Here is a 27,892-nt window from a genome sequence, read left to right as displayed (position 1 = left end):
CAGTGTGTCCTTGGTGGGCAGGTCTCCAGGTTAAGTACTCAGCCTTGCACCTTACCAGGTCTTGGGGGACATCAAGCTTCTGTGGTGGGAGGAAGGTATATCCTGCACCAAAAGCCAGGAGATATCTGGGTATCTGCCTAGCTGGTCCCAGGACAGACTGACAGGGTCTTTTTTTCTATTGGGTGACTGGAGGAGGCCACATTAGTCTTCCAGATGGCCTCTATCTGGTTTCCCTGTTGACTAGGGGTGGGAGGGTATAGAGAATGTCAAAAGAATCAGAGGTGGGGGTGGGAGAAGGAGACTGACAGAAAGAGAGACACAGAGACAGACACACTGAGGAGCCATAAGCTCTTCAGGATCACAAGACCCAACACACTGGACCTTATTTTCTTCCCTTCTGAAATAGAATTTGTCACTGTCCTCCTTATCACCCTTCTTCTCCCCTTTTATTGGCTCTATGTCTCACTTTACTGGATCTCCTTTAGCTAAGAAGCTGCTGGAAGGGGTACTCTGTGCTTCCAGGTACACACTATGCAGCAGAAGCCCTGAACCAGGCCATGCTGGAATGGGTGTGAATGTGGGTTCTCTTCGCTGCCCAGAGTGTTTCTGTTTGAGCCAGGGGGTCACAAGGTGGGAAGGATCAGGCTTGTATAAATGGATAGACCAATGGCAGATGCTGGATTAATGCTCAGCTGTGCGTCCCCAGAGTCTTTCAGTTGCGTAGGTTGGAACACAATCAGGCTAGCCCCGGAAGCCCCCTCAACCTTCCCTGTAGGTCAGTGCACCAGAGCTGGGCAGGGCAACGGAGAAGACAGGCTCTTTGCAGCCCATGGGACAATCTTTGTCTGTCTGTGCCTTTGCCTTGCTGCCTACCTCCCCAGGGTAGCCACCTCTACTTCTTACTTCCCCACCCATATAGATGGCTATCCCATCAGCTTCCCTGCACTTACCTGGCCATCCGCAAAGGAACATACTCCTGGCACTTAGATGGAAGGGGCTGCTGACAGGCAGGGCTGCTGGAGTGAATACGCCGGAGTGAAACTGGGGATGACTTGCATTTCCTTGACTTTGGGGAGGTGACCACAGGAATGTTCAGACAAATATTCCACTCCATCTTAAGCTAGAGGAACCAGCAAAGAGGCATCAGGGAGACAGGAAGTTATTCCTCTGTAGGACAAGAGGAGGCATTGCTTGACTGTTGGTACCCTTACTGGTCTCAGGGCTGAGTAGAGAGGGTATGGCCCAATTAGAAAACCACTGGGACCCCAGGTATCACACCTTTCCTAGGAATTCTTTCAATTCTTATTTGCTATGTTAGTTCCTGCTTTCTCCTTTGCTGTGAAGAATCAACAATGGGCAAAGCAGAGGGCAGCTGCAAGTGCAAGAGCACATGCAAGGTTAATGGCAAGGGGCCAGGTGTGCACACAAACTTACCCCTGCATGCACACAAACCTAGCCCTGGTGCTGGGCAAGGAGCTGTGTGAGCTTTCATGATGGCTTGTTCCTTCTTTAACCAATTTAGCAAGTTGAGTCAGTTACAGATTATCAGGACTGATACAAGGTGACATATACTGAGTTGGGAGAAACCTCCAGGGCCAAGCCTCTTTCCACTGTCCAATGCCAGCATGTTCACTGAATCCCTTAACATACTGTCTCTCCCACACTCAGGTCTTCTGCTCCGGATTCAGAGAAAACATTTATTACCCAACACCAGGGCAGAACCCAGCAGTTTGAGTCACTAATGGAAGATTCTACAATATTTCCAAACTGCTGGCTATCCCCCTATGATGCATGTCAGCATTTGCTGCTTCTTTGCTCCTAGTAGTTGGAGAAAAAAGCAGAGGAAACTGAAACCAGCCCTCCTTTTCCAACCCTTCCTAAGCCTCAGATCTGAAACTGAGGTGATTCATCCTATGGACACTTATAGAGAATTGGCAAATGAGTCTAGCAAGGAATGGTATAATACTCATGGCTACTGCATAGAGCTGTTTCTTCCATATTAAGGCTAGATGTATATTTTGTATAATAGGGACAAAATTGTTGATATTCCCAAAGGATATGAGTTCTTATTTTCTGGGTTGGTTCCTGTTTTCTCCTTTGTTATAGGAAATCTGGAAAAGGGGCAAAATAGCAATAAAAAAATTATAGGGACACATTCTAAGTGATGTGTCATTAGACAATTTCATCATTGTACAAACATCATAGAGCATACTTATACAAGCCAACACGGTATATGTCAATCAATGTGGTCTCTTGATGCAATAAAGAGGGGAAAAATGAGATGTATGTGGCTGCTATTGGCATAATATGGCATACTGTTTTATAGTTAATTTTTTTGTTGTTGTTACCAGGGATTGAACTCAGGGACACTTGACCACTGAGCCACCCCCAGCCCTATTTTGTATTTTATTTAGAGACAGGGTCTCACTGAATTGCTTAGTGCCTTACTGTTGCTGAGGCTGGCTTTGAAGTCATGATCCTCCTGTCTCAGCCTCCGGAGCTGCCGGGATTACAGGCATGCACCACCACACCTGGCCCCACTATAGTTAATTTTTATAAGGAAAAAGGAGTGCACTCTAAACTAATGAAAAAAAGTATTGTATAGTGAATATATAAACCAGTAATATAGCCATTTATCATCATTATTAAGTTTTTTTTTTTCATTACTGAGGATCAAACTCAGGGTTTCACACTTTCTAGTGAAGCCACTTTTTCAATGTTATACATTCCCAGCATTTTGTTGTTGTTGGCTCTTTTTTTTTTTTTGGTATGGGGATTGAACCCAGAGGCCCTCTACCACTAAGCGTCTATAATTCCAGGCCTTATTAAATTTTATTTTGAGGTAGGGTCTCATTAAGTTGCTGAGACTGGGCTTGAATTTGCAATCCTCCTGCCCTCAGCCTCCCAAATTGCTGGGATTACAGGTATGTACCACCATGCCTGGCTTACCCCAACCTTTTAAAAAAATGTTGATTTTGAGAATGGGTCTCACTAAGTTGCCTAGATGGACTTGAATTTATGAACCTCCTCCCTCAGACTCCTGAATAGCTGGGATTATGGATGTGTGCCACTGTGCCTGGCTATGCTCTTTTTACTTTTTAAAAATATCTTTAGTAGTAGATGGACACAATACCTTTTTTATTTATTTATTTTATGTAGTGTTGAGAATCAAACCCAGTGCCTCACATATGCTAGGCAAGTGCTCTGCCACTGAGCCACAACCCCAGCCCCTGTGCTCTTTTTTTACATGACTGACAGTGCAGTAGGTTTGTGTAAACCAGCATCACCACAAATGTGTTATGCCTTGTGCTATGACACTGTGATGCCTATGATGTCATAGAATCACTGTCATATATTCACACTGTTAATAGAAACATGGTTATGTATTGTGTTAGTGTGTAAAATAAAGAATCAAAAGAGGAGATAGGGGTCTTTGATTCCATTATCCCAAAATTTAAGCTATTATCTTTTCGGCCTTATAAGTTTTGATTTTTTAAAAAGTTCCTGGTGTATGCCTATAATCCCAGCAGCTTGGGAGGCTTGGACAGGAGGATCTCTAGTTCAAAGCCAGCTTCAGCAACAATGAGGTGCTAAGAACTCAGTGAGACCCTGTCTCTAAATAAAATATGAAATAGGGCTGGGGAATGTGACTTGGTGATTGCATGCCCCTGAGTTCAATCCCTGGTATAAAAAAAAAAAATTCCTGTACTATTTTGGATTTGGATTTTTTTTCATGTGTGTGGTGCTAGGGATCAAACCCAGGGATGCATTCATGCATTCTGCCACTGAGCCATATCTCCATCCCTTTGGATCCATTCTAAATGTCAGAAGTTTCAAGGATTACCATCCATATGATAAGTATATTTATTTTTTATAATTTGGTATGTAGAGAATTATTATTAGGGTACTAGGGATTTAATTCAGGGGCAATTTACCACTGAGTTACATCCCCAACCTTTTTGATTTTTTAATTTAGAGACAGGGTCTCACTAAGTTGCTTAGGGCCTCAAACTTGTGATCCTCCTGCCTCAGCCTCCCAAGTCCCTGGGATTACAGGCTTGCACCATTATGCTCTGCAGTATATAGAGGATTATTGGTAGATACATGGATTCACTGTCCCTCATGTGGCTCATAAATTTATAATCACTTTTCTAGAACAGGAGAAGTTCTGGTGTCAGAATATTTTGGAGTTTAAAAAGGTTTTCTGGATATGTGGGAATGGGAGAGAAGATAAGATACAATAAGCATTACTATGGAGTAAAAATTGAACCCTCTTTAGTAATGCAAGTTACCCCATTAAAAATTGTGTTACTTTTAAAATTTTTTTATTTTTTTGGTACTAGGGATTGGGCCCAGGGCCTCTTCATGGTAGGCAAGTGCTCTACCACTGAGCTATATTTCCTAGTCTAGAGGGTTACTTTTTAATTGTTTTTGGTTTTTAAACCTTGAATCCCTGGGTGGTATACAAAGGTAAAACTGGATTATACATCACATTAGGATTTATTTTAGACACACTTGATACATGAATGCCAGAACCAGGTCTGCACATTTTGGATGGGAACCTTACTGAAATATATAAGGTAAAATAGGTGGGTTTGAAAGAACACAGTTTTTCCTAGTGTCAGTGTGCAGAGGGAAAAATGTGATTTCTCAGCAAGGATATGGAAAAGCTAAGGGTAGACCCTAGGAACAGAGAGTGAGATTTTTCAATTCTGGTGGCCTATACCAGTATTTCCTAACCCATGGACCATGGTATCTTGAGTGGCAATGAATTTGTTTACAAAGAGTCTAAGAATTCAAGTACTTACCAAAAGTTATATACTGGATAAATATAGGAATCTTTGGAACTTAACATTAAAAATTGATCCTAATGACATGGCTCCCCAGCTCCCCAGCCACACAGCTGGCCTACTAATCCCACCAACAAGTAGAAACAGGATGGTGAGTGCCAGCCTCAGCTGCATTAGAGCCCACCAGGCCAGCCAGGGCCCGAGGTGAGGCTAGCCAGCACTGAGGCAACCCAGGGTGTGCCAACCTTGGCCCCCTGGTGGCATGGCTTGGATTACTGCAGAAACCTACTGCACACTGCACTACAGCTCAGAACACTGTGCATCTATCATCTCAGGACCTCAACCTCCCTCTTCTTGACAAGCCAGTGAAAAAACAGAAGTGAGGTAGACCTAAATGAAAGTTTAGACTCAGAGTTAACTAATAGCTGTAGTACTTTTCTAAACCCTGATTAACATGTATTTGGATCAATAGCATTAGTCCAAGTACTATATAAATCCCCAGACTAACACACTCAGGCAGCAACCCCTCTTGGGTCCCCTCTTGCCCCTGGAAGAATTCTGTTTCTCTTTACACTGGAATGAATCCTACTCTTTCACATATTCATCCTCATCAGTGGATTTCATTTCTCAAATTTTCAAGACAAAAACCTAGAAAGAAGAAATTGTCAGTGAGCTTCTGGGGTCTGCTGCAACACTGCAGGGCATAGCCTGTCATTAAGAGCTGCAACACTTTTCTTAGCTGCAGAGATTGGCTGCTTAAGCAGACCCCACCACTAGCCGAAGTGGAAAAACTTTAGTTTCTCTTATAGGGCAACAACTGGTGATAGTGGAATAACAGATTACCTGCTGTAAGCAACTAGTAGGCTTAACAAAATATATGAAACAAGACAGATATTCAGATGATAGGCAGTGCAGGTCAGTGATCCCTGAGAGAGATGAATCAAATGAGAGAGTGGTCAGGCTACAACACAGAACAGTCACCCCCAGCCCATTCCAGTAACCTCTGAGTAGAGGAGATGGTGTTTGTCTGGAGTTCAGGGAAGGCAAGGTGACTAGAATTTGCAAAGCAGAGTAACAATGAGGAGCAAGTAATACAGTAGGAAAACTTTGGAGCTCTGAATAGGGGCCCCATCAGGCATTAGCACAGGCATGGGAGGGAACACCAAAGCTGGAGGAAGAACCTCTGGGCAAGAACAGGGAGACAGTCCTCAGAGTTCATATTTGGGTAGAATGTGTTTTTACATCTTTCAAGACTGAAAGAAAAAACTGTCCACCAAGAATTTTTTTCCCCCCACAGGGTCTCACTAAGTTGCCCAAGCTGGCCTTTGAACTCACAGCCCCTCCCTTTGGTCTCCCAAATATCTGGGCACCTAGAATTCTATATCCAGAGAAGTATCTTTTAAAACTGAAAGCTAAATATCTTTTTAGATATACCAGAGCTGAGAAAATTAATTGCTAGCAGATGAGCACAATAAGAAATATTAAAGGAAAGCTTTAAGATAGAAGGAAAATCATGCCAGATATAAATTTGGATAAAGAGCACTGGAAATAGCAAATGCGTTGGTAAATATAGAAGATTATCAATTATTTAAAGAAAAAGTTTTAACAATGTTTTAGGGAATATATAACATATATGGAGCAAAATATATGACAACAAGGGCAGGGATTGTAGCTCAGTGGTAGAGCACTTGCCTAACATGAGTGAGGCACTAGGTTCAATCCTCAGCACCACATCAAAATAAATAAGCTTGGGCTGGGGATGTGGCTCAAGTGGTAACGCGCTTGCCTAGCATGCGCGGAGCGCTGGGTTCGATCCTCAGCACCACATAAAAATAAAGATGTTGTGTCCACCGAAAACTAAAAAATAAATATTAAAAAATTCTCTCTCTCTCTTTCTTTCAAATAAATAAATAAATAAGCTGGCTGCAGTGGCACACGCCTGCAATCCCAGCAGCTTGGGAGGCTGAGATAGGAGGATCGTGAGTTCAAAGCCAGCCCAAGCATCAGCGAGGCACTAAGCAACTCTGTGAGACCCTGTCTCTAAATAAAATACAAAGTAGGACTGGGGATATGGTTCAGTGGTCAAGTGCCCCTGAGTTCAATCCTTAGTACCTAAATAAATAAATAAATAAAGTTATTTTGTCTATCTTCAATAAAAAATAATACTAGCACAATTGTATATCCATATATAAAGAAAACAAAACAAGAAAACCAAGCCAGTTGCAGTGGCATACATATGTAATCCCAACCACTCAGGAGGCTAAGGCAGAAAGATCACAAATTTGAGACTAGCCTGGGCAACATCTTAGTGGGATGCTGTACTAAAATAAAAAATAAAAAGGGCTAGGGCTGTAGCTTAGTGATAGAGTTACCTTGGGTACAATCTACATTATCCAGAAAGAGAGATAGAGAGGAATAAAAAGGAAAAAAAAAAAAACCCAAAAGCCAAAATCAACTTCAACCCTTACTTCATATCATATAAAATATTAACTTGGGATGAATTATAGGCCAGATGTAATGTAAGAATAAAATTATAAAACTACTAAAAGAAGGGGCTGGGGATGTGGCTCAAGTGGTAGCGCGCTCGCCTGGCATGCGCGCGGCCCGGGTTCAATCCTTAGCACCACATACAAACAAAGATGTTGTGTCTGCCAAATACTAAAAAATAAATATTAAAATTCTCAAAAAAAAATTACTAAAAGAAAACATGAGAAAAATTTTGTAACCTTGGATTAAGCAAAAAAAAAAATTTTTTTTTAAATAGGACACAAGCTGATTGCTGGGGTAAATGCCTGCAATTCCAGCAACTTGGGAGGCTGAGGCAGGAAGACTGAAAGTTTGAAGCCAACCTGGGCAATTTAGTGAGATCATGTCTCAAAAACAAAAAGGGCTGGGAATGTAGTTCAGTGGTAAATCCCCCCTAAGTTCAATTCCCAGTACTATAAGATAATAATAAAAATAATATAGAAAGCAAAAATTATAAATTAGACTTCATAAAATTAAAGTCTTTTGTCTTCAAAAGACATTGTTAAGTAAATGCAAAGGCATGCCACAAAGATAACATTCACAAAAAAAAAAAAAAAAAAACGCATCTGATACAGGATTTGAACCTAGAATAATAAAGAATTTATATAACTCAATAATATACTTCACCAAAGATGATAAACAAATGACAAATAAGCACATGAAGAGATGCTCACCTTATTAATCCTTAGGAAAATATGCATTAAAATCATCATAAGATACTACTATATACCCTCTAGAATGACTAAAATTTAAAAATTTAAAAGACTGTTGGTAATGGAGTATTACTCTGCATTAAAAAATGACAAAATCATAGAATTTGCAGGGAAATGGATGGCATTAGAGCAGATTATGCTAAGTGAAGCTAGCCAATCCCTAAAAAACAAATGCCAAATGTCTTCTTTGATATAAGGAGAGTAACTAAGATCAGAGTAGGGACGAAGAACGGGAGAAGAAGATTAACATTTAACAGGGATGAGAGGTGGGAGGGAAAGGGAGAGAGAAGGGAAATTGCATGGAAATGGAAGGAGACCCTCAGGGTTATACAGTGGAGAGGGTAGAGAGAGAGGAGGGGAGGGGAGGGGAGAGGTGGGGAGGGGGGATGGTGGAGGATGGGAAAGGCAGCGGAGCACAACAGACACTAGTATGGCAATATGTAAATCAATGGATGTGTAACTGATGTGATTCTGCAATCTGTGTATGGGGTGAAGGTGGGAGTTCATAACCCACTTGAATCAAAGTGTGGAATATGATATGTCAAGAAATTTGTAATGTTTTGAACAACCAACAATAAAAAATTTTAAAAAAAGACTGTTGGTAAAACCAAATGTTGGGGCTAGGGATGTGGCTCAAGTGGTAGCGCGCTCGCCTGGCATGCGTGCGGCCCCGGGTTTGATCCTGAGCACCACATACAAACAAAGATGTTGTGTCCTCTGATAACTAAAAAAATAAAACATTAAAAAATTCTCTCTCTCTCTTTAAAAAAAAAACAAACAAGTGTTGACAAGGATGTGGAGCAATGGTGCTCTTGTCCATTGCTTATGGAAGTGCAAATGGCACAACCAATTTGACTTAATTGATCTGAAAAAGCACATTCCTGAGTCAGTGGCAGGAAAAGCCCAGCAACAACCAAAGTCTCAATGAAGAACTTAAATTAAAAAAAAAATCTCAGGAATTGCTGACACCAGGTTCCCTAGAGGAGGGAATAAAGATAAGACTAAATAGCAGGAAGATAGAATGAAATTTGTTTAGGAGGCAGTTGGAGTCCTAGATCCTCCTATGTTGCCCTACATGGCTAGCCGACTTTCTAATCCTGGCAGAAGATTAGAATTGTTTCTTCTGGAAAGGGTAATACAGATTTGCTGTACACTAGGCAGACTTGAGAGCGGGATAATATCCTGAAAACAGGGTAGTGATGAAAGTTTACAACCTCCTTCTCTTATTGGCTCCCAGTTAAACACTATCCATACAAATAACTAGGACCTTTTTTGGGGGTGCAGAGTACCAGGGATTGAACTCAGGGGCACTCAACCACTGAGCAACATCCCTAGCCTTATTTTGTATTTTATTTAGAAACAGACTAGGAGCTTTTTAAATGGAAAATTCAGCAGTTCTAAAAGAAAGGGCCTCCGGATAAAAACATTGGCAGCTCCCCAGTGAAATAGCCTAGCATGTGGTAGCTTGCCTCCAAAATAGCCCCCAAGACTCCTGGCCCTGAATATTTCACCTTTGTGTAGTTTCCTTCCAAACTGAGTAGAACTAGTCTGGAATCTAGAGACGATGACAGAGGTGATGGTGTGTGACTTTCGTGCCTAGCTTGTAGCTATACCTTTGTTGTGGTGTGAACTGATCAATATAATCAATTCATAGACATAGGTTATAGATTATAGGAAGAAGGTAAGGTAACATTGTCAGGTCGCTGGCGGTGACTTAGGACAAAGCAGCCCGTGTGGGAAAGGAACATCAATCAGGTGCTGGCGGGAACGCCTATCAATCAGAAGGATCTCCTGACTAACGCCTGTCAATCAGCAGAACCCCCTGGCCAATCCTGAAGTTCAGCCAGCTCCCTGACCAACTCCAGCAACAAGGGACCCTAAAAATCCCCTTTCCTGTCCCAAGCCCTTCCCTTCTTGCTGTGAGCCCCATAAAATCTCAATCAGGTCAAGCTCCCACGTGCTTTCTCCTCATTCCCTTCTCCTGTCCACTGTCCATCTGATCCTGATCGAGTTCTGCTTGGTAGTGATATCTCAAATAAAGCCTCCTTCGGCGGCCTTTTTAAAGATCGCTGGTGGTCGCTGCCTGCCTTGCCTGATTTTACAAACATAGATAAGCAACAGGAAGACATAAATTCATCAGGAGTAAGCCTAAGTAATAGTAATAAAATCATGTAACTGTAAGACATAGGATTTAAGCCACAGGAAAAAAGATATGGAACAGTGAAAGGTATGCCAGTATAGTTATAGATCAATATAGGCTGATAGGTTAATATAGATATAGACAAGGTTAAATCAGCATAATTGTGAACAATTGTATTAGCTTGACCATGTAGACATAAGGCTTATAGATATCAGTAGTAAAGTGATGAATAAATGAGATAACTGCAAGCATCAAATAAGTTACTAATATTGGGATAGCAGAAATGGAGTCACTGTGGCTATACAAACAAAAAGTGTGGCCATAGGGACTCCATCTTGGCTGTTCTAGACTCCATCTTAGTTTCTCTGTTACTGCTCTTGTGAAGAGGGAACTGCATGGCCCATTTCTAAGAAACAGAAACAAAAGCTGTCTTCTTTTAAAAACTTGTTTTTCTGTACTTTGTACCCCACAGAATGTACCCAACTCAGGATATGGTGGTGATCGTGGTGAGCTACATCTTGGGTTTGAGTGCATTTTAACGTTTTTTTTTAAAATATTTATTTTTCTTTTAATTTTTTTTTTAGTTGTAGATGGGTACAATATCTTTATTTATTTATTTTTACTTATTTAATTATTTATTTATTTTTATGTGGTGCTGAGGATCGAACCCAGGGTCTCGCATGTGTGAGGCGAGCGCTCTACTGATGAGCCACAACCCCAGCCCAACATAACTTTTAAAATAGATTATTGCCCCTGCTCAGCTGAAACTCAGGATATGGTTGTCTAACACTTGTTTGAATCTGAGATGCAGTTAAGCTAACTGCTTTTTTTTTTAGTTTCTGTAACTTGCTTGCTTGCATAATGCTGCGAAAAGCCCTAGAGTTGTGGTTTTTGTCCTTAAATTCTCAAGACACAGGCCAGGAAATTGCTGTTCTCTCACAGAGCTTCAATCTCTAGGGGTGGGTGACAGTCCCCTGGCCAGGTAAATAAAGCTCTCTTTGATTTGAATTCAGACTTAGAGTGTTTTCTGAAGTGGTTTCTCATAACACCTTGGCCTCTTGCACTACTAGCTCTGGGAAAAGTCAAACACATGCTTGATCACACTTCAGGACCACTGTGGAAGGGTCCTATGGAGAGGGACTAAGATTTGCTGACAGTCAATACCAACTACCAGGTATGTGATCTTGAAGCAGATCTTCAGCAGACTGCAGCTCTAGTTGGCATGAGACTGCAGAAATGAGGGACCCGTAAGCCAGAATCAAATAGCCAAACTGCTCCCAAATCCCTGAACCATGGAAATTGTGAGACATAATAAGTGATTATTGTTATTTTAAGCCGCTGAATTTGGGGGTAATGTGTTATCCATCATGAGATTAGTAATAATTCAAGATTATCCTTCTTAGAACCAGAATCCACAGATGAAAAGTTCCTCCTACTACCACACACACACACACACACAAAAAAAAAAAAAAATTTTTTTCATTGAGTCTCTTGTGTCTCTTCCTTAAATATGAGCAGAGAGCCAGAGACCACCATATACCCAGAACACTCTAAAATGAGAAACTTGATAAGACCAAACCAATTGAAACAAAGCAATTTGAAGGGCATTGAGACTATCCCAGTATATTAAAACTTACCAAAATTAGTTTTAACATTCTCAAAGTGGCAAAAGAAAATATTGTATCCAAGAATAAGATATATATATATATATATATATATATATATATATATATATATTTAAATAATCGAGAACAAGAAAGAGTTCTTGGAAATTAAAAATAGGATAGTAGAGTTGGGTGAGGGATTACATCTGTAATCCCAGCCACTTGGGAGGCTGAGGCAGGAGAATTGCAAGTTTAGGCTAGTCCGGGTAACTTAGACTCTATCTCAAAATGAAATTTTTAAAAAGGATTGGGGAGATAGCTCAACAGTAAAGTGCTTCCTACTATATGTGAGGTCCTAGGTTCAATCCCCAGAACTGTGCACACACACACAAAAAGGAATAGTAGAAATGAAAAACTCAATAACAATACTGGAAAATAAAGTTGACAAACTGTCCCCAAAAGGCAATGAGTATTCATGGTTGAGGTTAACAATTTTTACTGCTTCATCTAATATTCCCCAATAAAAGGCAAAATAAAGAGAATGAAGAAATAACAGAGATACTTTTTCCAGAAGTTTCAGTATCTGAATCACAGGAGTTTTAAAAAGAAAATAGGGAGAATAAAAGGGAGTTGATGAATGGACCAGTTCTCAAACATTTTCTTAAAAATTATTAAGGGATGTACAGAGTTATCAATGTTCACTGTGTTAGATGTTGAAAGAGAAAAAAATTTAAAACACTTATTAACTTATTAAAGAATCACAATAGGGCTGGGGATGTGGCTCAAACGGTAGCGCGCTCGCCTGGCATGCGTGCGGCCTGGGTTCGATCCTCAGCACCACATACAAACAAAGATGTTGTGTCTGCCAAAAACTAAAAAATAAAATATTAAAAAATTCTCTCTCAAAAAAAAAAGAATCACAATAATAATTCTACTTTCTATTAATATAAATAAAATATACTTATGAAAAATAACTATTTTGCAAACAAAAATAATTTTTTTAGTCAGAAGACTGGTATTATTTTATATTTAAAAATATCTATTTGATACCTAGTAAACTGGAAGACAGCAGGAATCTCAGTTCTGGCTTCTGCTCTTAATCTGTTGTATTACATTGTTTTGGTTGAAGTATATGAAGGAAAGGCAGCCTCACCAGCTATATAACTGGACAAGGCGGGAGCATTGGCATAGTCTTCAGATAATTGTGGACACTTTTCTTCAGTGCTATACCAGAACTCCACAAATGACCACCCTTTCTTTCTTTCTCTTTTTTGGTACTAGGATTGAACCCAGGGCACCATATCACTGAGCTACATCCCTATCCCTTTTTGTTTTTTATTTTGACACAGATTCTCACTTAGCTGTCCAGGCAGGCCTTGAACTTGCACTCCTCCCACTTCAGCCTCCTGATACCCAGATTACAGATGTGCCACAGCACTCCCAGATACAAATGGAGGGTTCTCAAAGGTTAGTTGCAGTATATAATCTGAACTGTATTTGTGAACATTTCATACTCTATTAGGCTAAAATATATTGGTCTATCTTGGAACTAGAATGAATCCTCATGCATTTGGTGAATAGAATATTGGGTCACTGAAATATGCAATTCTTCCCAATAATGACACATTTCATTATACAATAACAAAAAAATCACATTTGTTAGTATCGTCACCAATTTCGTCAGGGAAGACTTTAAATACTGGCAGCATGTCAAGCTCATAGTAGTGAATATAGTTTCCCAAAATCCTAAATTTTCTCTTGAAAGCTGAAATTCTATCACTGATAACAAAGAATATTGTCAGTTGTTTGTTTTTTTACTTTAAAAAATATACTTGTCTCACTTGCTACTGGGAAAATATCTACCAAATGCCAGAATTTTTTTGTCAGTCCTTCTTTCAAGTAAAAATTGTACTCCAGGGAAAAAGCAGGTGGTTCTGTTTGCAATCCATACAGTTGCTTTTCCTCAAGACAGCTCTTGTACATTTATACACATAAGTGCTTTATGAATATTTTCCATGTTGTCACATAAAAACATTAAAAATGTGTGTACTTAGGGGTTGAGATTAATAATTTTTATTGCTTCATCTAAAATTCCCAAATAAATCATCCTACATTCCTAGGTGAAATGGACTTTTTTTTTTTTTTTTTAATTTTAAGTGAACATGCAGTGGAGAAGAATGTAGCAACCACTAGTACAGTTTATTGTTACTGCCTTGACTCATGCTAATATGCCCGCAGTTTTGTCTCTACTTCTTTTGTTGTTGTATTTGTTGTTGTTGTTTTTTATTACTGGGGATTGAATCCAGGGATGCTTTTTCACTGAGTTCCCCCCCCCCACCCCTGCAGTCCTTTTTTATTTTATTATTTTATTTTTTAAATATTTAGTTGTCAATGGACTTTGATTTTATTTATTTTTATGTGGTGCTGAGAATTGAACCCAGTGCCTCACGCGTTCTAGGCAAGTGCTCTACCACTGAGCCACAACCCTAGCCCTTTTTTATTTTATTTTGATACAGAGTATCTCAAAGTTGCTGAGGCTGGCCTCAAACTTGAAATCCTCTTGTCTTAGCCTCCTGAATCACTTGGATTAAAGGCATGTTCTACCACACTGGCCTCGTTTCTACTTTTGCACTATTGGTACAAATGTCAACACAGTGAAAAAGGCAGGAAAAGTCTTTTTAGAATAAAAATAGTTTTATGTTAGATGCAGTGGCACATTCCTGTAATCCCAGCAACTGGGAAGTCTAAGGTAGAAGGATTGCAAGTTCAAGGTCAACCTCAGCAATTTAGTAAAATCCTGTCTCAAAATAAAATTTAAAGGGCAGAGGCTGGGGATGTAGCTCCATGGTAAAGCACCCCTGGTTTCTATCCCCAGTGCCAAAAAAGAAAATAGTTTTACAACTTAATAGATAGAAAATATATAACCCAATTTAAAAATGAGCAAATGACCTTGAATAGACTTTATCCAAGACATTAAAATGGTTTAACATCATCAATTATCAGGGAAATACAAATCAAAACCACAATGAGATATCACTTCATACCTTAAAGTGGCTATTATCAAAAACACAAAATATAACAAGTGTTGGCAAGAGTGTAGAGAAAAAGGAATCTTTGTACACTATTAGTGGGAATTTAGATTGGTATTACCATTATGGAAAATATGATGAAGGTTCCTAAAGAAGTTAAAAATAAAACTACCATATGAATGTGCCATTTCTCTTCTGGGTTTGTACATGAAGAAAATGAAGTCACTTCATAAACACATGCACTTTTTAAAAATATATATATATTTTTTAGCTCTAGGTTGACACAATATCTTTATTTTTATTTTTTTAAATTTTTATGTGGTGCTGAGGATTGAACCCAGTGCCTCACGCATGCTAGGCGAGTGCGCTACTACTTGAGCCATATCCCCAGCCCCAATACATGCACCTTTTTAAAAAGTCTTTTTTGTTTTGATTAGTTATACATGACAGTAGAATGCATTTATGTACTTTGATATATCATACATGGATGGGATATACTTTCTCATTTTTCTGAGTGTACATGTTATAGAATTGTTTCATTCTACTATCTTTCCTATCCCCACATCCCCTCCCCTGCCCTCCCTTCACTTCCCCTCTATCTAACACTATTCTTCTCTAGTGCCCCCCCGCCTTACTGTGAATTAGCATCCGCATATTAGAGAAAACTTTCGGCCTTTGGTTTTGGGGATTGGCTTATTTCGCTTAGCATGATATTCTCCAACTCAATCTGTTTATTGGCAAATGCCATAATTTTATTCTTTTTTAAAGCTGAGTAATATTCCATTGAATATATATACCACATTTCCTTTATCCATTCATCTATTGAAGGACACCTAGGTTGGTTCCATAGTTTAGCTGATGTGAATTGAGCTGCTATAAACACTGACACGGCTGCATTATTATAGTATGCTGATTTTAAGTCCTTTGGGTATAAACCAAGGAATGGATAGCTGGGTCAAATGGTGGTTCCATTCCAAGTTTTCTGAGGACTCTCCATACTGCTTTCCATAGTGGTTGCACCAGTTTGCAGTCCCACCAGCAATGTATGAGTGTGCCTTTTCCCCCACATCCTCACCAACATTTATTGTTGCCTATATTCTTGATGATTGCCATTCTGACAGGAGTGAGATGAAATCTTAGTGTAGTTTTGATTTGCATTTCTGTAATTGCTAGGGATGTTGCACACTTTTTCGTGTGTTTGTTGATTAATTGTCTTTCTTCTTCTGTGCAGTGTCTTTCAATTCCTTAGCCTATTTATTGATTGGGTTATTTGGTTTTTTGGTGTTAAGGTTTTTGAGTTCTTTATATTTATATATCCTAGGGATTAAAGCTTTATCAGAGGTGCATGTGGTAAAGATTTTCTCCCAACCTGTAGGCTCTCTCCTCACTTTATTGGTTGTTTCCTTTGCTGAGAAGAAGCTTTTTAATTATGAATCCATCCCATTTATTGATTCTTGATTTTACTTCTTGCACTTTAGGAGTCTTGTTAAGGAAGTCAGATACTAGGCCGACAGGGTGAAGATTTGGACCTACTTTTTCTTCTATTAGGTACAGGATCTCTGCTCTAGTGCCTAAGTCTTTGATCCACTTTGAGTTGAGTTTTGTGCAGGGTAAGAGATAGAGGTTTAATTTCATTCTGCTACATATGGATTTCCAATTTTGCCAGCACCATTTGTTGAATAGTCTATATTTTCTCCAGTGAATGTTTTGGCACTTTTGTCTAGCATGATATAATCTTATTTATGTGGGTTTGTCTCTATGTCCTCTATTCTGTACCATTGGTCTACAAATCTACTTTGGTGCTAATACCATGCCGTTTTTGTTACTCTAGCTCGATTGTATGTTTAAGGTCTGGTATTGTGATGCCTCCTGCTTCCTTCCCTTTTTTTGCTAAAGACTGCTTTCACTATTCTGGGTCTCTTATTTTTCCAAATAAATTTTATGATTGCTTTTTCTATTTCTATGAAGAATGTCATTGGGATTTTAATATGAATTGCATTAAATCTGTATAATGCTTTTGGAAGTATGGCCATTTTGACAATATTAATTCTGCCTATCCAGGAGCCTGGGAGATCTTTCCATATTCTGAGGTTTTCTTCAGTTTCTTTCTTTAGTGTTCTGTATATTTCACTGTAGAGGTCTTTCACCTCGTTTGTTAGATTGATTCCCAAGTTTTTTGTTTTGTTTTGTTTTGTTTTTTTGAGGCTACTGTGAATAGGGTAGTTTTCCTAATTTCTGTTTCAGTGGATTCATCACTGATATATAGGAATCCATTTGATTTATGGCTGTTGATTTTATATCCTGCTACTTTGCTGAATTCATTTATTAGTTCTAGAAGTTTTCTGGTGGAATTTTTTGGATCTCCTAGATATAGAATCATGTCATTGGTAAATAGTGATAGTTTGAGTTCTTCTTTACTATTTGTATCCCTTTAATTTCTTTCTTTTGTCTAATTGCTCTGGCTAGAGTTTCAAGGATGATGTTGAATAGAAGTGGTGAAAGAGGACATTTTTGTCTTGTTCCAGTTTTTAGAGGGAATGCTTTTAAATTTCCTCCATTTAGAATGATGCTGGCCTTGGGTTTAGCATATAGAGCTTTTACAATGTTGAAGTATATCATTAGTTTTATCTAGTGTTTTGAACATGAGAGTGTGCTGTATTTTGCCAGATGCCTTTTCTGCATCTATTGAGATGATCGTATGATTCTTGTTTTTAAGTCTATTAATATGGTGAGTTATGTTTATTGATTTCCATATGTTGAACCAACCCTGCATCCCTGGGATGAACCCCACTGGATTATGGTGCACTATCTTTTTAATATGTTTTTGTATGCGATTTGCCAGAATTTTATTGAGAATTTTTTTTAAAGAGAGAGAGAGAGAATTTTAGTATTTATTTTTTAGTTTTCGGCGGACACAACATCTTCGTATGTGGTGTTGAGGATCGAACCCCGGCCGCACGCATGCCAGGCAAGCGCACTACTGCTTGAGCCACATCCCCAGCCTTACTGAGAATTTTTGCATCTATATTTATCAGGGATATTAGTCTGAAGTTTTCTTTCCTTGATGTGTGTTTGTCTAGTTTTGGTATCAGGGTGATATTAGCCTCATAGAATGAGTTTGGAAGATTTCCTTCCTTTTCTATTTCATGGAATACTTGGAGGAATATTGAACACCTGCACCCTTATGTCCACTATGCAGCACTATTCACAATAATCAAGACTTGGAAACAACCTAGGTATTCATCAGTGGATGAATGGACAAAGAAACTGGTGTAAGGGTGGGTGGGTATGCACACACACTTGTGTGGGTAAGGGTAGTGTCAGAGAGGATATTATTTAGTCTTAAAAAAAAAGAAGAAGAAGAAGAAATCCTACCAATTTGTACAGCATACATGATCCTGGAGGACCTTATGCTAAGTGAAATAAGCCAGACACAGAAAGACAAATACTACATGATCTCGTATTTGTATGTGAAATCTAAAAAAAAAAAAAAAAGTCAAATAAAAGTGTTTATCAGGATTGGGGTGGGAGGCAAGAAATCAGAAATCATATGTCAAAAGATACAAAGTAGCAAATATGAAGGGTGGCCACCTCCAAAGATCTAAAGTAAAATATGATAATAATAAAATCGTGGAACAATGGAGAGAGAGAGAGAGAGAAGTAGATAGACTGTCAGGCCTCAGTAAAAACAGGCCAAACCCCAAAGGTACAGAACTGGACTCTCAACAGCAACATCAAAACCTAAAATGCAATTAAGCAGGGTCTCAATGATTTACCCTCCTATGATCCTTTTTCAGAAGTGACCAAAAGGAGTTCTCTAAAACAAGGAAGTGAACCAAAAAAGAAGAGACCTGGAATCTAGAAAGCAAAAGAGAAGGATAGCAAAGGAAGTCCCTAGTGAGAGGCTGGAGACAGTAGTGATGGAAGCAGGGCAGTGAGAACCACAGGGAGGGAAATCCCAGCACAAAGTCAGGACTGCAGGGCCCAGCTATCCAACCACTCTGGAAGAATCTTTTCTTCCACAGCTTTTTGAAGGGTGTCCTTTTTGCTTGCTCTCCCCATTTATATAAACTGGAAAGCTGCCCTCCCTTACAATCAAGCCACTTCCAGTCTTCCCCTCTTCCTAAGTCAGAGGTGTAATCTGCTCTCTCATTTCCTAGCAGTTCCACTGCCCCTTAGTCCCCAGTCACACCCCACAATCCCATGGGCTCATTTCCTGGCCCTGGCCCTGCCCCATTCCCAAGCAGGTAGCAGGGCAGGGGGCCCACCTTGGGAAACATGGTCACCATGCTGCTTAGGCACTCTCGGCGCTTCACCTCCAGGTCCTTCTGCTTGTCTGTCCAAACCTGCAGCCTTTGTCTCTGCTGTCGGTTGATGTTTTCAAGGAAAACATAGAGGCTCTGGGCCTTGTAGGTGGCCCTTTTTTCTTGCACATCTTGTATGTGGTTGATCACTTCCTGTCTGGGAAGAGAGAAGTGATCTAGTGGGTGGAGAGGTCTTCTCCTCCTCCCTCCAATTTGGTTGACCAGAGATGACTCTGTTTTCTATCATTCCTGGGATCATAAGTAGAGAGCTGGGGAAAGAGAGGCAGAGAAGTGAGAGGTGATATCAGGTAAGAAGCCTTAGGACTGGGCTGGAAACAGGAAGAGAAAGCCACAGAAAAGGGGAAAGCATATTGAGTGGGTCACAGATAGGAAAGGAAATGAGGAAGAAATGGGGAAGTGGGCTTGCAGGGAAAGGCCACTATGAGGAGAGCAACATGTAAGTGCCTTACCTCCTCCTACACTTTCTACAGTTGCTCAAAGGCCTAAGGATAGACAACCTTCGCTAGTGCCCTTCCTCAGGAGACCGTGTCCAGGTCTGGGTGATTCTCCCCATCCCCCATACTCCTCCTCTCCCACTGGGCTTTGGCTCTTCCTACATATTGCAGTGGGTGTGGGCAGGTGCCAGGTGGCTGTGGGGGCACCTACCGGAGGTTTTGGAAGCTCTGTAGAGGATGTACTTATGGCACAGGCACTGCAACATGTGTGTGCTCAGCTCCATGGTAGTGGTGGTAAGCTCCAAGGCCTTGCTGCGCAGGTAGCGGGGCAGCATTGAATCCCCACCCAGGAGCTGCAGATTCTTCCTTTGGGCCTCTGTTTTCATATGATATACCTTCTCTTTAAGGATGACTGGGGATCTCTGGAAAGATGGCCGTGTTACCCTTCGGATGAATGTCCCCGTGATAGGAAGGGAAGTAGAATTTTTGGGCTTGGTGGGAATCCTGGGGACTTGTGGTATCTGGGTAAACTCTACTGAACTCACAGTCCTCTGGTTTAAGGATTTGGGGTGCTGGGCATGAGGGGACCTGAGCAAGCGTGGCCTCCTGCCTTGGCAAGCAGATTGGACCCGGCTTGGGGGAGGTACTGGCAATGTCTCTGCCTTCTCTAAGTTCTTCCACCAATTGATGGTTGTGAAGATCGGTGTCTCCACATCCTCCCCTGGCTCCTCCTTCCTTAGGCTCTTTTGATTCTCTTCCTGTGGGGCAAGTTGCTGCTGTTGCCTGGCAGCTGCTTCCATCTCCCACAGCCGCAGCTTCTCCTGATGCTCTTGCTCCTGCAGGGCCCACTGCCTCTGCCGCTGTTGCCAAATCTCTTCCTCCTGCAGCCACTGCTGCCTCTGCTTCTCCCTGCTCATTTCCTTTTCCCAGTGCTCCACTTGGCTCTCCAAGGGTACCTTCCTGGAGCTCCCTGGGGACAGGTGATGCTCCCTAAGCTGAAACTTAGGTTGGACTCCTTCCTTCTCTGGGAAGTGGTCCTCCTGGTCTTTGTCTTCATGACCTGAGTTTTCTGCTACCAGTCTTTCCCATTTTGTAGGAAACTTGTAATCCACTGAGGGTGGCAACTCAGGCTCAAGACTCTCGGTGTCTTTGCTAAACTCATCTGCGATCCTCAAATGTGTGTTTGTGGTGGAGCGTAGCTGGCATGTAGAATGCATAACCCTTCTGTCCCAGGCTGTGGCCATGGGACGTGGGGAAAGTGGTGAAAACAATAGCTCCTCCTCCTTGGGCTCCTGTTGGGTTTCCTCTATGACTATTCCTTTTTTTGAAAGTGTTTCTTTTTCAAGGGTGCCTGGGGAGTAAATATAAACCTCAGCTGGGTCTCTAGCTGAACCTCTAGAGGTCTGAACCTTCTTCAGCTGGAACTCTAGGGCATGCTTTATCAGGAGGAGATCATGGTACTTTGCCCCTAGAACCTCTACCTGCTTTAGTAAAGCATCCCTCTTGCTCTCAAGGACTTGAATGGACTTTTGGAAGTGCAATCTCTGGCTGCTGAGCTCTTTGGTCATCTCTATTTGCAAGTACCTGTATTTGGATTCCAGGCTCCTAGTCTCTTTGTGCTGGATGATCAAGGCCTTATTGAGGTTCTCCACCACAGTGGATATGTATCTAATGGCCTTGGCCTCCCCCTTGTTGAACATGGTGGAGTCCAGGAGCTCCTGTAGCATGGAATTCACTTCAGAGACCTTTGTGCAGGTGGTGTGCTTGTCTTGGAGCATCTGCTCTGGGCTCAGTGGCTGAGGGTGGAGTGAAGATTTTTGTTGGCTTTTTTCCTGCCAGCCCTGCCAGAACATGCATTTGGATACTGGGAGAGGTGGAGAGAAAAAAGGCAACACAAACTCCTGTGGGTTCTTAGGATTTCACTGATTCTACAGACTCTGTTTGGTCAAAATTCTCACTTAATCCTCTTTGGGACTGGGTAAAAATAAGGAACTGGGATTATATGTGAGCCAGAGATACTGTTGGGAGAGACTTTTGCTGGGCCTGAGCTTACCCAGAACTTACCCTCAGGTCAGCTGCTCCCAAACTCAGAGGACCCTAAAACAGTTAGTTAATCCAGCTGGGTTCAATTCATCCTACTCCTGATGCTCCATATTTTCTTGAAGTAATTTTTCTTATCATATCACTTCACAGCCTCAACATCTACATTTAGCACCCTAATGCCAATTACCAAACCCCTTAAGCCCACCTAGAAGCTTCATTCCCTTTTTCTGTTACCCTGGGGCTGGGCCTGTAGAAAATTTATCATATGGTCATGCAATTATGCTCCTGTTTTTTTTTTTTTAATGACTAGTCTTTTTTCATTTTGAGCAAATGGTTATCCTTTAATAGTCTGACAAAAGCAGTAGGTCTTCTCCCCAGGAAAATGTACTCAGCACAGATTGTGTGTGCTCAGCTCTTCAAGGGCTTGACATGTCATAGTAGTATCCCCTCGGACCTACTATCTGTATAGCTGGTGGAGTGATCATCTTGGAGCACCAAGTCAATGAACATCACTGTCAGAAAAAAAATAATGGCTAACTTTAAATGAGGGACTAAAGGAAATCTGGAAATTATGTGATACTAAGGTCAGGCTAGCATCTAGCCAGTTTTGTCAGGCCATATGGTTCAGTGTTTCAGAACTTTGGTTCTGGACTCAGATAACTTAAGTTTACATCTTGTTTTTCCCAATTTTTTTTTGGCGGGGGGCAGGCTAAGTTTCCTAAGTTCTCGGTATCTCATCTGAAAAATGAGAATAATCATAGCATCTTCATAGGATTTACAGTATGTACATTTAGTGACAAGTACAGTACTAAGTACCTAGCAAATACTTAATAAATAATCCCTAAAAAGAAAGAAAGAATCTGGGCATGGTGGTATACACCTGTAATCCCAGCTACTTAGGAGGATCCCAAGTTCTTGGCCAGCCTGGGCAATTTATTGGCGCAGAGGTAGAATGCTACTTGACATGATACTACTATGACATGTCAAGCCCTTTTAAAAAATAAAAATTAAAAAATAAAGGAAGAAAGAAAGAGACACAGCCTTTGCTTTGCTGTTTTAAGAGTTTATGCTCTAGCAAGGAAACAGGTTTATAAAAAAATATATTTCAAGACAGGATGGTAAAGACTGTAGGAAAAATCCATTTTTCCTTGTCTTTTCCCTCCCTGCAACTGTGGACCTTTCTTATGGATAATGTACTGGTCCATAAGAATCAATAGGAATGCTAATGTTAGGTATTGTTTATTAAGTCCCAAGCATGTTCAAAGCATGATATCAGCTTTCTCACATATGTGGAAGTCTCTCCTAACCCTGCAAGTTGGCAGTATCCTACTCATTTTATATATGAGGGAACAGGCTCAGACAGATGAAGTAATTTTCCCAAAGTCATACAACCAGAAATTGGCAGAGATGGGATTTACACTCAAGTCTGTCTGACTTCAAAGCCCATGCTCTTGAAGTAAGACTCACCTAAGTGTGGCGCCCAGCTTTGCCATTAGCTTTCTTGTGGTCCCTTCTCTGGGTGTCAGTGTCCTCATCTATAAAACGCATGAGTTAGATAATATTAGGTCACTTATAATGTCAACAAGAGTAAGATTCTAAGGTTTATCTGTGTTGTCAACTCACCACCTTGGGAGCAGGTACAGTCAGGAAGGCTCCAGAGGGGCCTCCAGCTGAGCCTCACTGAATTTTCTGGCTCAGCAGCTAGGTTTGAAGTGAAGAAAGGATGTTCTTCAGACTCTGGCTACAAACTCTAGCCTTCCTGGCCTTCAAAACTTGTTCCCCAGACAAGGAACCACCTGTTTCCACCTCACTCCTATCTCTAACCTGAGGGACAGCTCAGAACTGCTCAGTGCTCAAATTGAATCCAGCGCTCCCTCCCGCCCCCCCACCCCTTCTGCACTTTTGTTAAGTCTTTTGCACTTTTGTTAAGGAGGAAGGTCAGAGAGACCTACATCTGTAGACCCAGCCTGGGTCTTTTTCTTCTGAGATGTCATCCAGCCCATCCCCACCCAGCTCCCCTCCCAGATGCTCCAGGAACCTACTTTGTGCCCTTTTCTTTTGTTCTTCAATGAGAGTGGAGCAAAGGGAAATGAGAGACTGGATGCCTCCTTTGGTAGCAGTGAGAGAGAGAGGTAACACTTTCTCCATCACCTCAATCCATTCATCCAGAGATTCCTGTTCTTCCTCACTCTTCCTGTTCCTGATCTCATAGGTCAGACTGTCACCTGGACAAGGAGTAAGTTGTGCAGGCTGAGGACATCCTGTCCTTAAGGGAGCTCTAAGCAGCCCTGTAACTTAGGGGTTGCAGCAACTTTGAGGTTGCATTGGTTTCACTTTGTACTAGCTGTGTGATATTGCCTTGTCACTTAGTTCCCTAAGCCTCAGTTTCCTTCTGTAGAAGGATTGAGTGAGGTTTAAATGAGTAATGCATGTGAAATTGTTAACATGAGGTCTGTCATGTACAAATACACAATAAACATTACATATTATTGTTGTACTTTGAGGCCAGGGAGGTGTCTTTTTATTGCTTTATGTCCATTGCCTAGGCCAACATCTGAACAATTAAATGAATTAAGTGGAGTCAACAACTAACTCTGTTAGTTCTTGAGAGCAGCTGAAAGATCACTGAATTGAGAGTTCCCTGGAAACAGTAGTGTAAGGTAGCTAGGGTGCATCTCCATATCATTTTTCTCCCAACACTGCAACATCTAGCAAACCTCACTGCACACAGGTCCTGTGATTAGATGACTCTGATTTGAATGAGGGGGAGGGAGTAGCGCCTGGTTTCAGGTCTGTATGTATCCTGTGTCCAAATGATTGGGTAAGTTGCTTATGTCTAGCGTCAGTGTATATGCAGTAAGAGTCACTTCATTCTTCTCTATAAAATAGCTAGTATGGGTTTGAATTCATTTTCTATCCTGCCCCCCGCCCCCCAAAAAATGAGATGTCATGATGGATCTGTGACTTAGGATTCATCACATGTTCAGCTAATGTATGATCTATTATGTTTTGAACAATTACATGTTTGCTTGTCTGAGAATTGGAGGTTACATGAGTGGTGGAATGTTTCTATGGGGAAGGGGTGTTAAAAATGTGTCCTTTATGCTGTCTCTGCATCCACCACCCACACACCCCTCCCAGCAAATGCTGATATAGGTAGAAAAAGAAGGAGACTCAGCCAGCAGGGACCAGGGGCTAGGAAGAAGTAATCCACCCTAGTAGTTACCCAGCCCACAGACTCACCCCAGTCACCCAACCAGCGGAGAATTTCATACAGGTGCTTCTCTTTCATTTTGGCATCTTTGGAGAAGGAGGCAATTTTTTCCAGCAGTATAAATCTCTTCTTGCCCTTTTGCTCTATCTCATGAGATTTCACCTTTTCTTTTAAGTCATATCCTAATTCTTCCTGGAAGCGGTTGATAACAAAATTGACATTGTCCAAGATGTCTGAAAGTTGGGTAGAAATATCCTATATAGGAGACAGCAGATTGTAGTGCTTATGAGTGTAGACTTTGGATTCAGATGCCTGGAGCTCAGGGTTTGTTTGTTTGTTTGTTTTGTTTTTTTGTAAAGTAGAGATCAATATAGTACTTATGTCACAGGGTTTTTGTAAGAATTAAATAAATTAGTATTTGTAAAGTGCTTAGAATAGTACCTGGCACAGTAAGAGCATTAGCTCTTATTATCATTTTGATTATTAAGGTCAGTAATACTAAAAATATATATCAAAAATGTCTTCAGAATATCAGAACTTGTTGGGGCCTGTACGTCTGTACATATCTCCTCACCCTTGAGGCCCCAAGAAACCCTCAGGATCAGAGCCTCAAATAAAAAAAAAATATGCCACAGTCTCATATAAAGGGTGTTTAGAACCTTAGGTCATTATCCCTAAGTATTTCCAACACTCAATCTTGAGTATTCTGGCAGTTTGCCCTTGGCAAACAAACCCTAAATCAAGAATTCTGGAGCACTCCTCCTGCCTTCCTGCCTTCATAGGACCCCCACTATGGGCTATCCTGGAGCTTTCTGCCCATTTGCCTGTGGGCTGCTCCCTTCCCAGTCCAATCCCTGCCTCATTGGGGTGGTTGATCCCAGCCTACCTAGCAGAGGCTAAGTATAGGATGTGGGTATTTTGAATTAATCTGTCTGCAACCCAGGTTGCTGAGTATTCCTGGGATTTTGTTTACACGTGGGGTTAGTCCCCAGTCTCTAATCAGAGCCCAGTAGAAAGGTGTTTCCCTCATCTCATGGATTACCTCCTGAGCCCGAGTTAGCTGGGCAGCCTCAATCCTTGAGATGATGGCTTTTACTGATGCAGGAGTCACCAACTGTGGGGAATTGTCCTTTTCCATTCTGGATAACTCTTCAGTTCTAAGATGTCTTGGGTCTCTGGTACACAGTCCTGGACATACAATGTTGATTGTTTTGGCAGTTAAAGGTCCCAGGTTGGCTCTTGGGTACCCTCTGCCCAGCCACAGATCCTCTGGTAACTGCCAGACACCAGGTTCCAACTGATCTGCTTTTCCTTGGTGACATCATCAGTTTGATTTAAAGAATTAAAAGATTAAACTGGTGTATAACCAGAGATATGAAAATTGTGCTCTATATGTGTAATATGAATTGTAATGCATTCTGCATTAACACATTAAAATAAAAAATAAAAAAAATGCAAAAATTAAAAATAAATTAAACTGGATGCAAGTTTACACACCTATAATCCCAGCTAGTGAGGAGGCTGAAACAGGAGAATCACAAATTCGAGCCAGCCTAGGCAATTCAGTGAGACTCTTTCTCAAAATAAATTTGAAAGAAAGGGCCAGGAATAGGTCAATGGTAGAGCATTTGCCTAGCATGAATAAGGCCCTAAATTTGATATCTAGTACCATGTGCATACACACAAATTAAACTTCCTGCCATCTGTCTGCTTGGTTATCTAGCTTTTTATCTATTATCTAGTATTATATTTACTTGACCGGTTGCTTTTCTTTCTTTTTTCTCCCTTCCTTCTTTCCTTCCTTCCTTCTGTACAGTGGTAAACACAGAGGTGCTTTACCACTAAGGAATTACATCCCCCTCCTCCTTTTTTAAAATTCCGAGACAGGGTCTTGCTAAGTTTCTGAGACTGGCCTCAAACTTGCAATCCTCCTGTCTCTGACTCCCGAGCTGCTGGGATTACAGGCATGCACTACCACATCTGGCAACATGTTTCTTTAAATAAAACATTAAACGTTCTGCTCCCAAACTACTAATGACTAAAAATAGGAAAAAACAATTAGAAATAATTACTTTCTGCTATAGTTTGGGTCTTAAATGTCCCTCAAAGGTCCATATGTGAAAGACTTGGTCCCTAAGTGGGCACTATTGGAAAGTTGTAGAACCTTTGGGAGGCAGGCTCTGTGGGGAGGTCTTTAGGTCCCTGGAGGTGAGCCCTGGGAGGAGATTGTGGGACCCCATACTTCTTGTTGCCTGACTCATGATGTAAGTGCTTTTACTCCATCACCACACACTTAGTCATTGCCATCTAGCACCCCACCAGAAGCAACAGGGCTCCTTAGTCATGGACTGGAGCTTAAAAACTGTGAACCAAAATGACCATTTTCTCCTTTATTTTTTTAGTGTTTTTTAGTTGTCAATGGACCTTTATTTTATTTATTTATATGCAGTGCTGAGAATGGAACCCAGTGCTCCACATATGCTAGGCAAGTGCTCTACACTGAGCCACAACCCCACCCTGCAAAGACAGCTTTTTAAATTTTTAAAAATTAGAACCAGTAAATAACCAAATGGGAATATGTTTGCATTTTCCCTGAGGATCAAGGCTCAATTAACACTTTTAGTTACTGAAAGTGATAATCATGGCCAGAGATCTTTTTTAAATATATGACCATCATTTTATGCCCAGGACCTAGAACTGTACCTGGCACATAGTAGGTACTTACTAAACACTTATTGAATGAATGAATCACTGAATATGTAAATGCAAACATGTATACAGCAAATAATTCTTCCTTGCTACTAAAGATATTATTATTTAATAGATAAGAAATTAAACATTGTAAGTACATTTTTCAGTATTTCATGGCCACTTAGTCACTTGTTACCTGATACCTGTCTTTCACCTTCTATCATTCATTTGTTTATTCAAAGTTAATTCTTTCATTGGCTCATTCATTCAACAAACATTTACCCTTGGTAACATGCCATGTGCTGTGTTTAGGGCCAAGTTCTGGAGATAACAGAAATGTGTAAGACCTAGTCTGTCTTTAAGGTACCTGCACCTGGATTATG

General features: G+C 40.8%; 2 protein-coding genes across 3 annotated transcripts in view; one reads left to right on the top strand and one right to left on the bottom strand.

The window, feature by feature from the left end:
* Prpf40b (pre-mRNA processing factor 40 homolog B) overlaps positions 1-27,892 on the top strand; it is a 107,377-nt gene that overhangs the window by 18,211 nt on the left and 61,274 nt on the right. The window lies entirely within an intron of this gene.
* Fam186b (family with sequence similarity 186 member B) lies at positions 70-25,956 on the bottom strand. The gene is made up of 7 exons (XM_071609891.1): positions 25,861-25,956; positions 24,848-25,073; positions 23,647-23,829; positions 19,769-21,425; positions 19,071-19,263; positions 951-1,120; positions 70-240 (listed from the first exon to the last, which is right to left on the bottom strand). Exons 1-7 carry the CDS (start codon positions 25,954-25,956, stop codon positions 138-140), a joined length of 2,628 nt encoding a protein of 875 aa, XP_071465992.1. The 3' UTR covers positions 70-137.

This window comes from Marmota flaviventris, chromosome 3, assembly GCF_047511675.1.
Source record: "Marmota flaviventris isolate mMarFla1 chromosome 3, mMarFla1.hap1, whole genome shotgun sequence".
In the NCBI taxonomy this organism is placed as follows: Eukaryota; Metazoa; Chordata; class Mammalia; order Rodentia; family Sciuridae; genus Marmota; species Marmota flaviventris.
Note: the sequence above shows the minus strand (reverse complement) of the source record. Positions and strands in the feature narration are given on the sequence as shown.

Coding starts and splice junctions, on each gene's coding strand:
- Fam186b (XM_071609891.1), bottom strand. CDS start 25,956: ATGGAAAAGGACAATTCCCCACAGTTGGTGACTCCTGCATCAGTAAAA. Junction 23,830..24,847: donor CCGCTGGTTGGGTGACTGGG/GTGAGTCTGTGG, acceptor CTCCTTGTCCAG/GTGACAGTCTGACCTATGAG. Junction 1,121..19,070: donor TGGTGACCATGTTTCCCAAG/GTGGGCCCCCTG, acceptor TGGTTCCTCTAG/CTTAAGATGGAGTGGAATAT.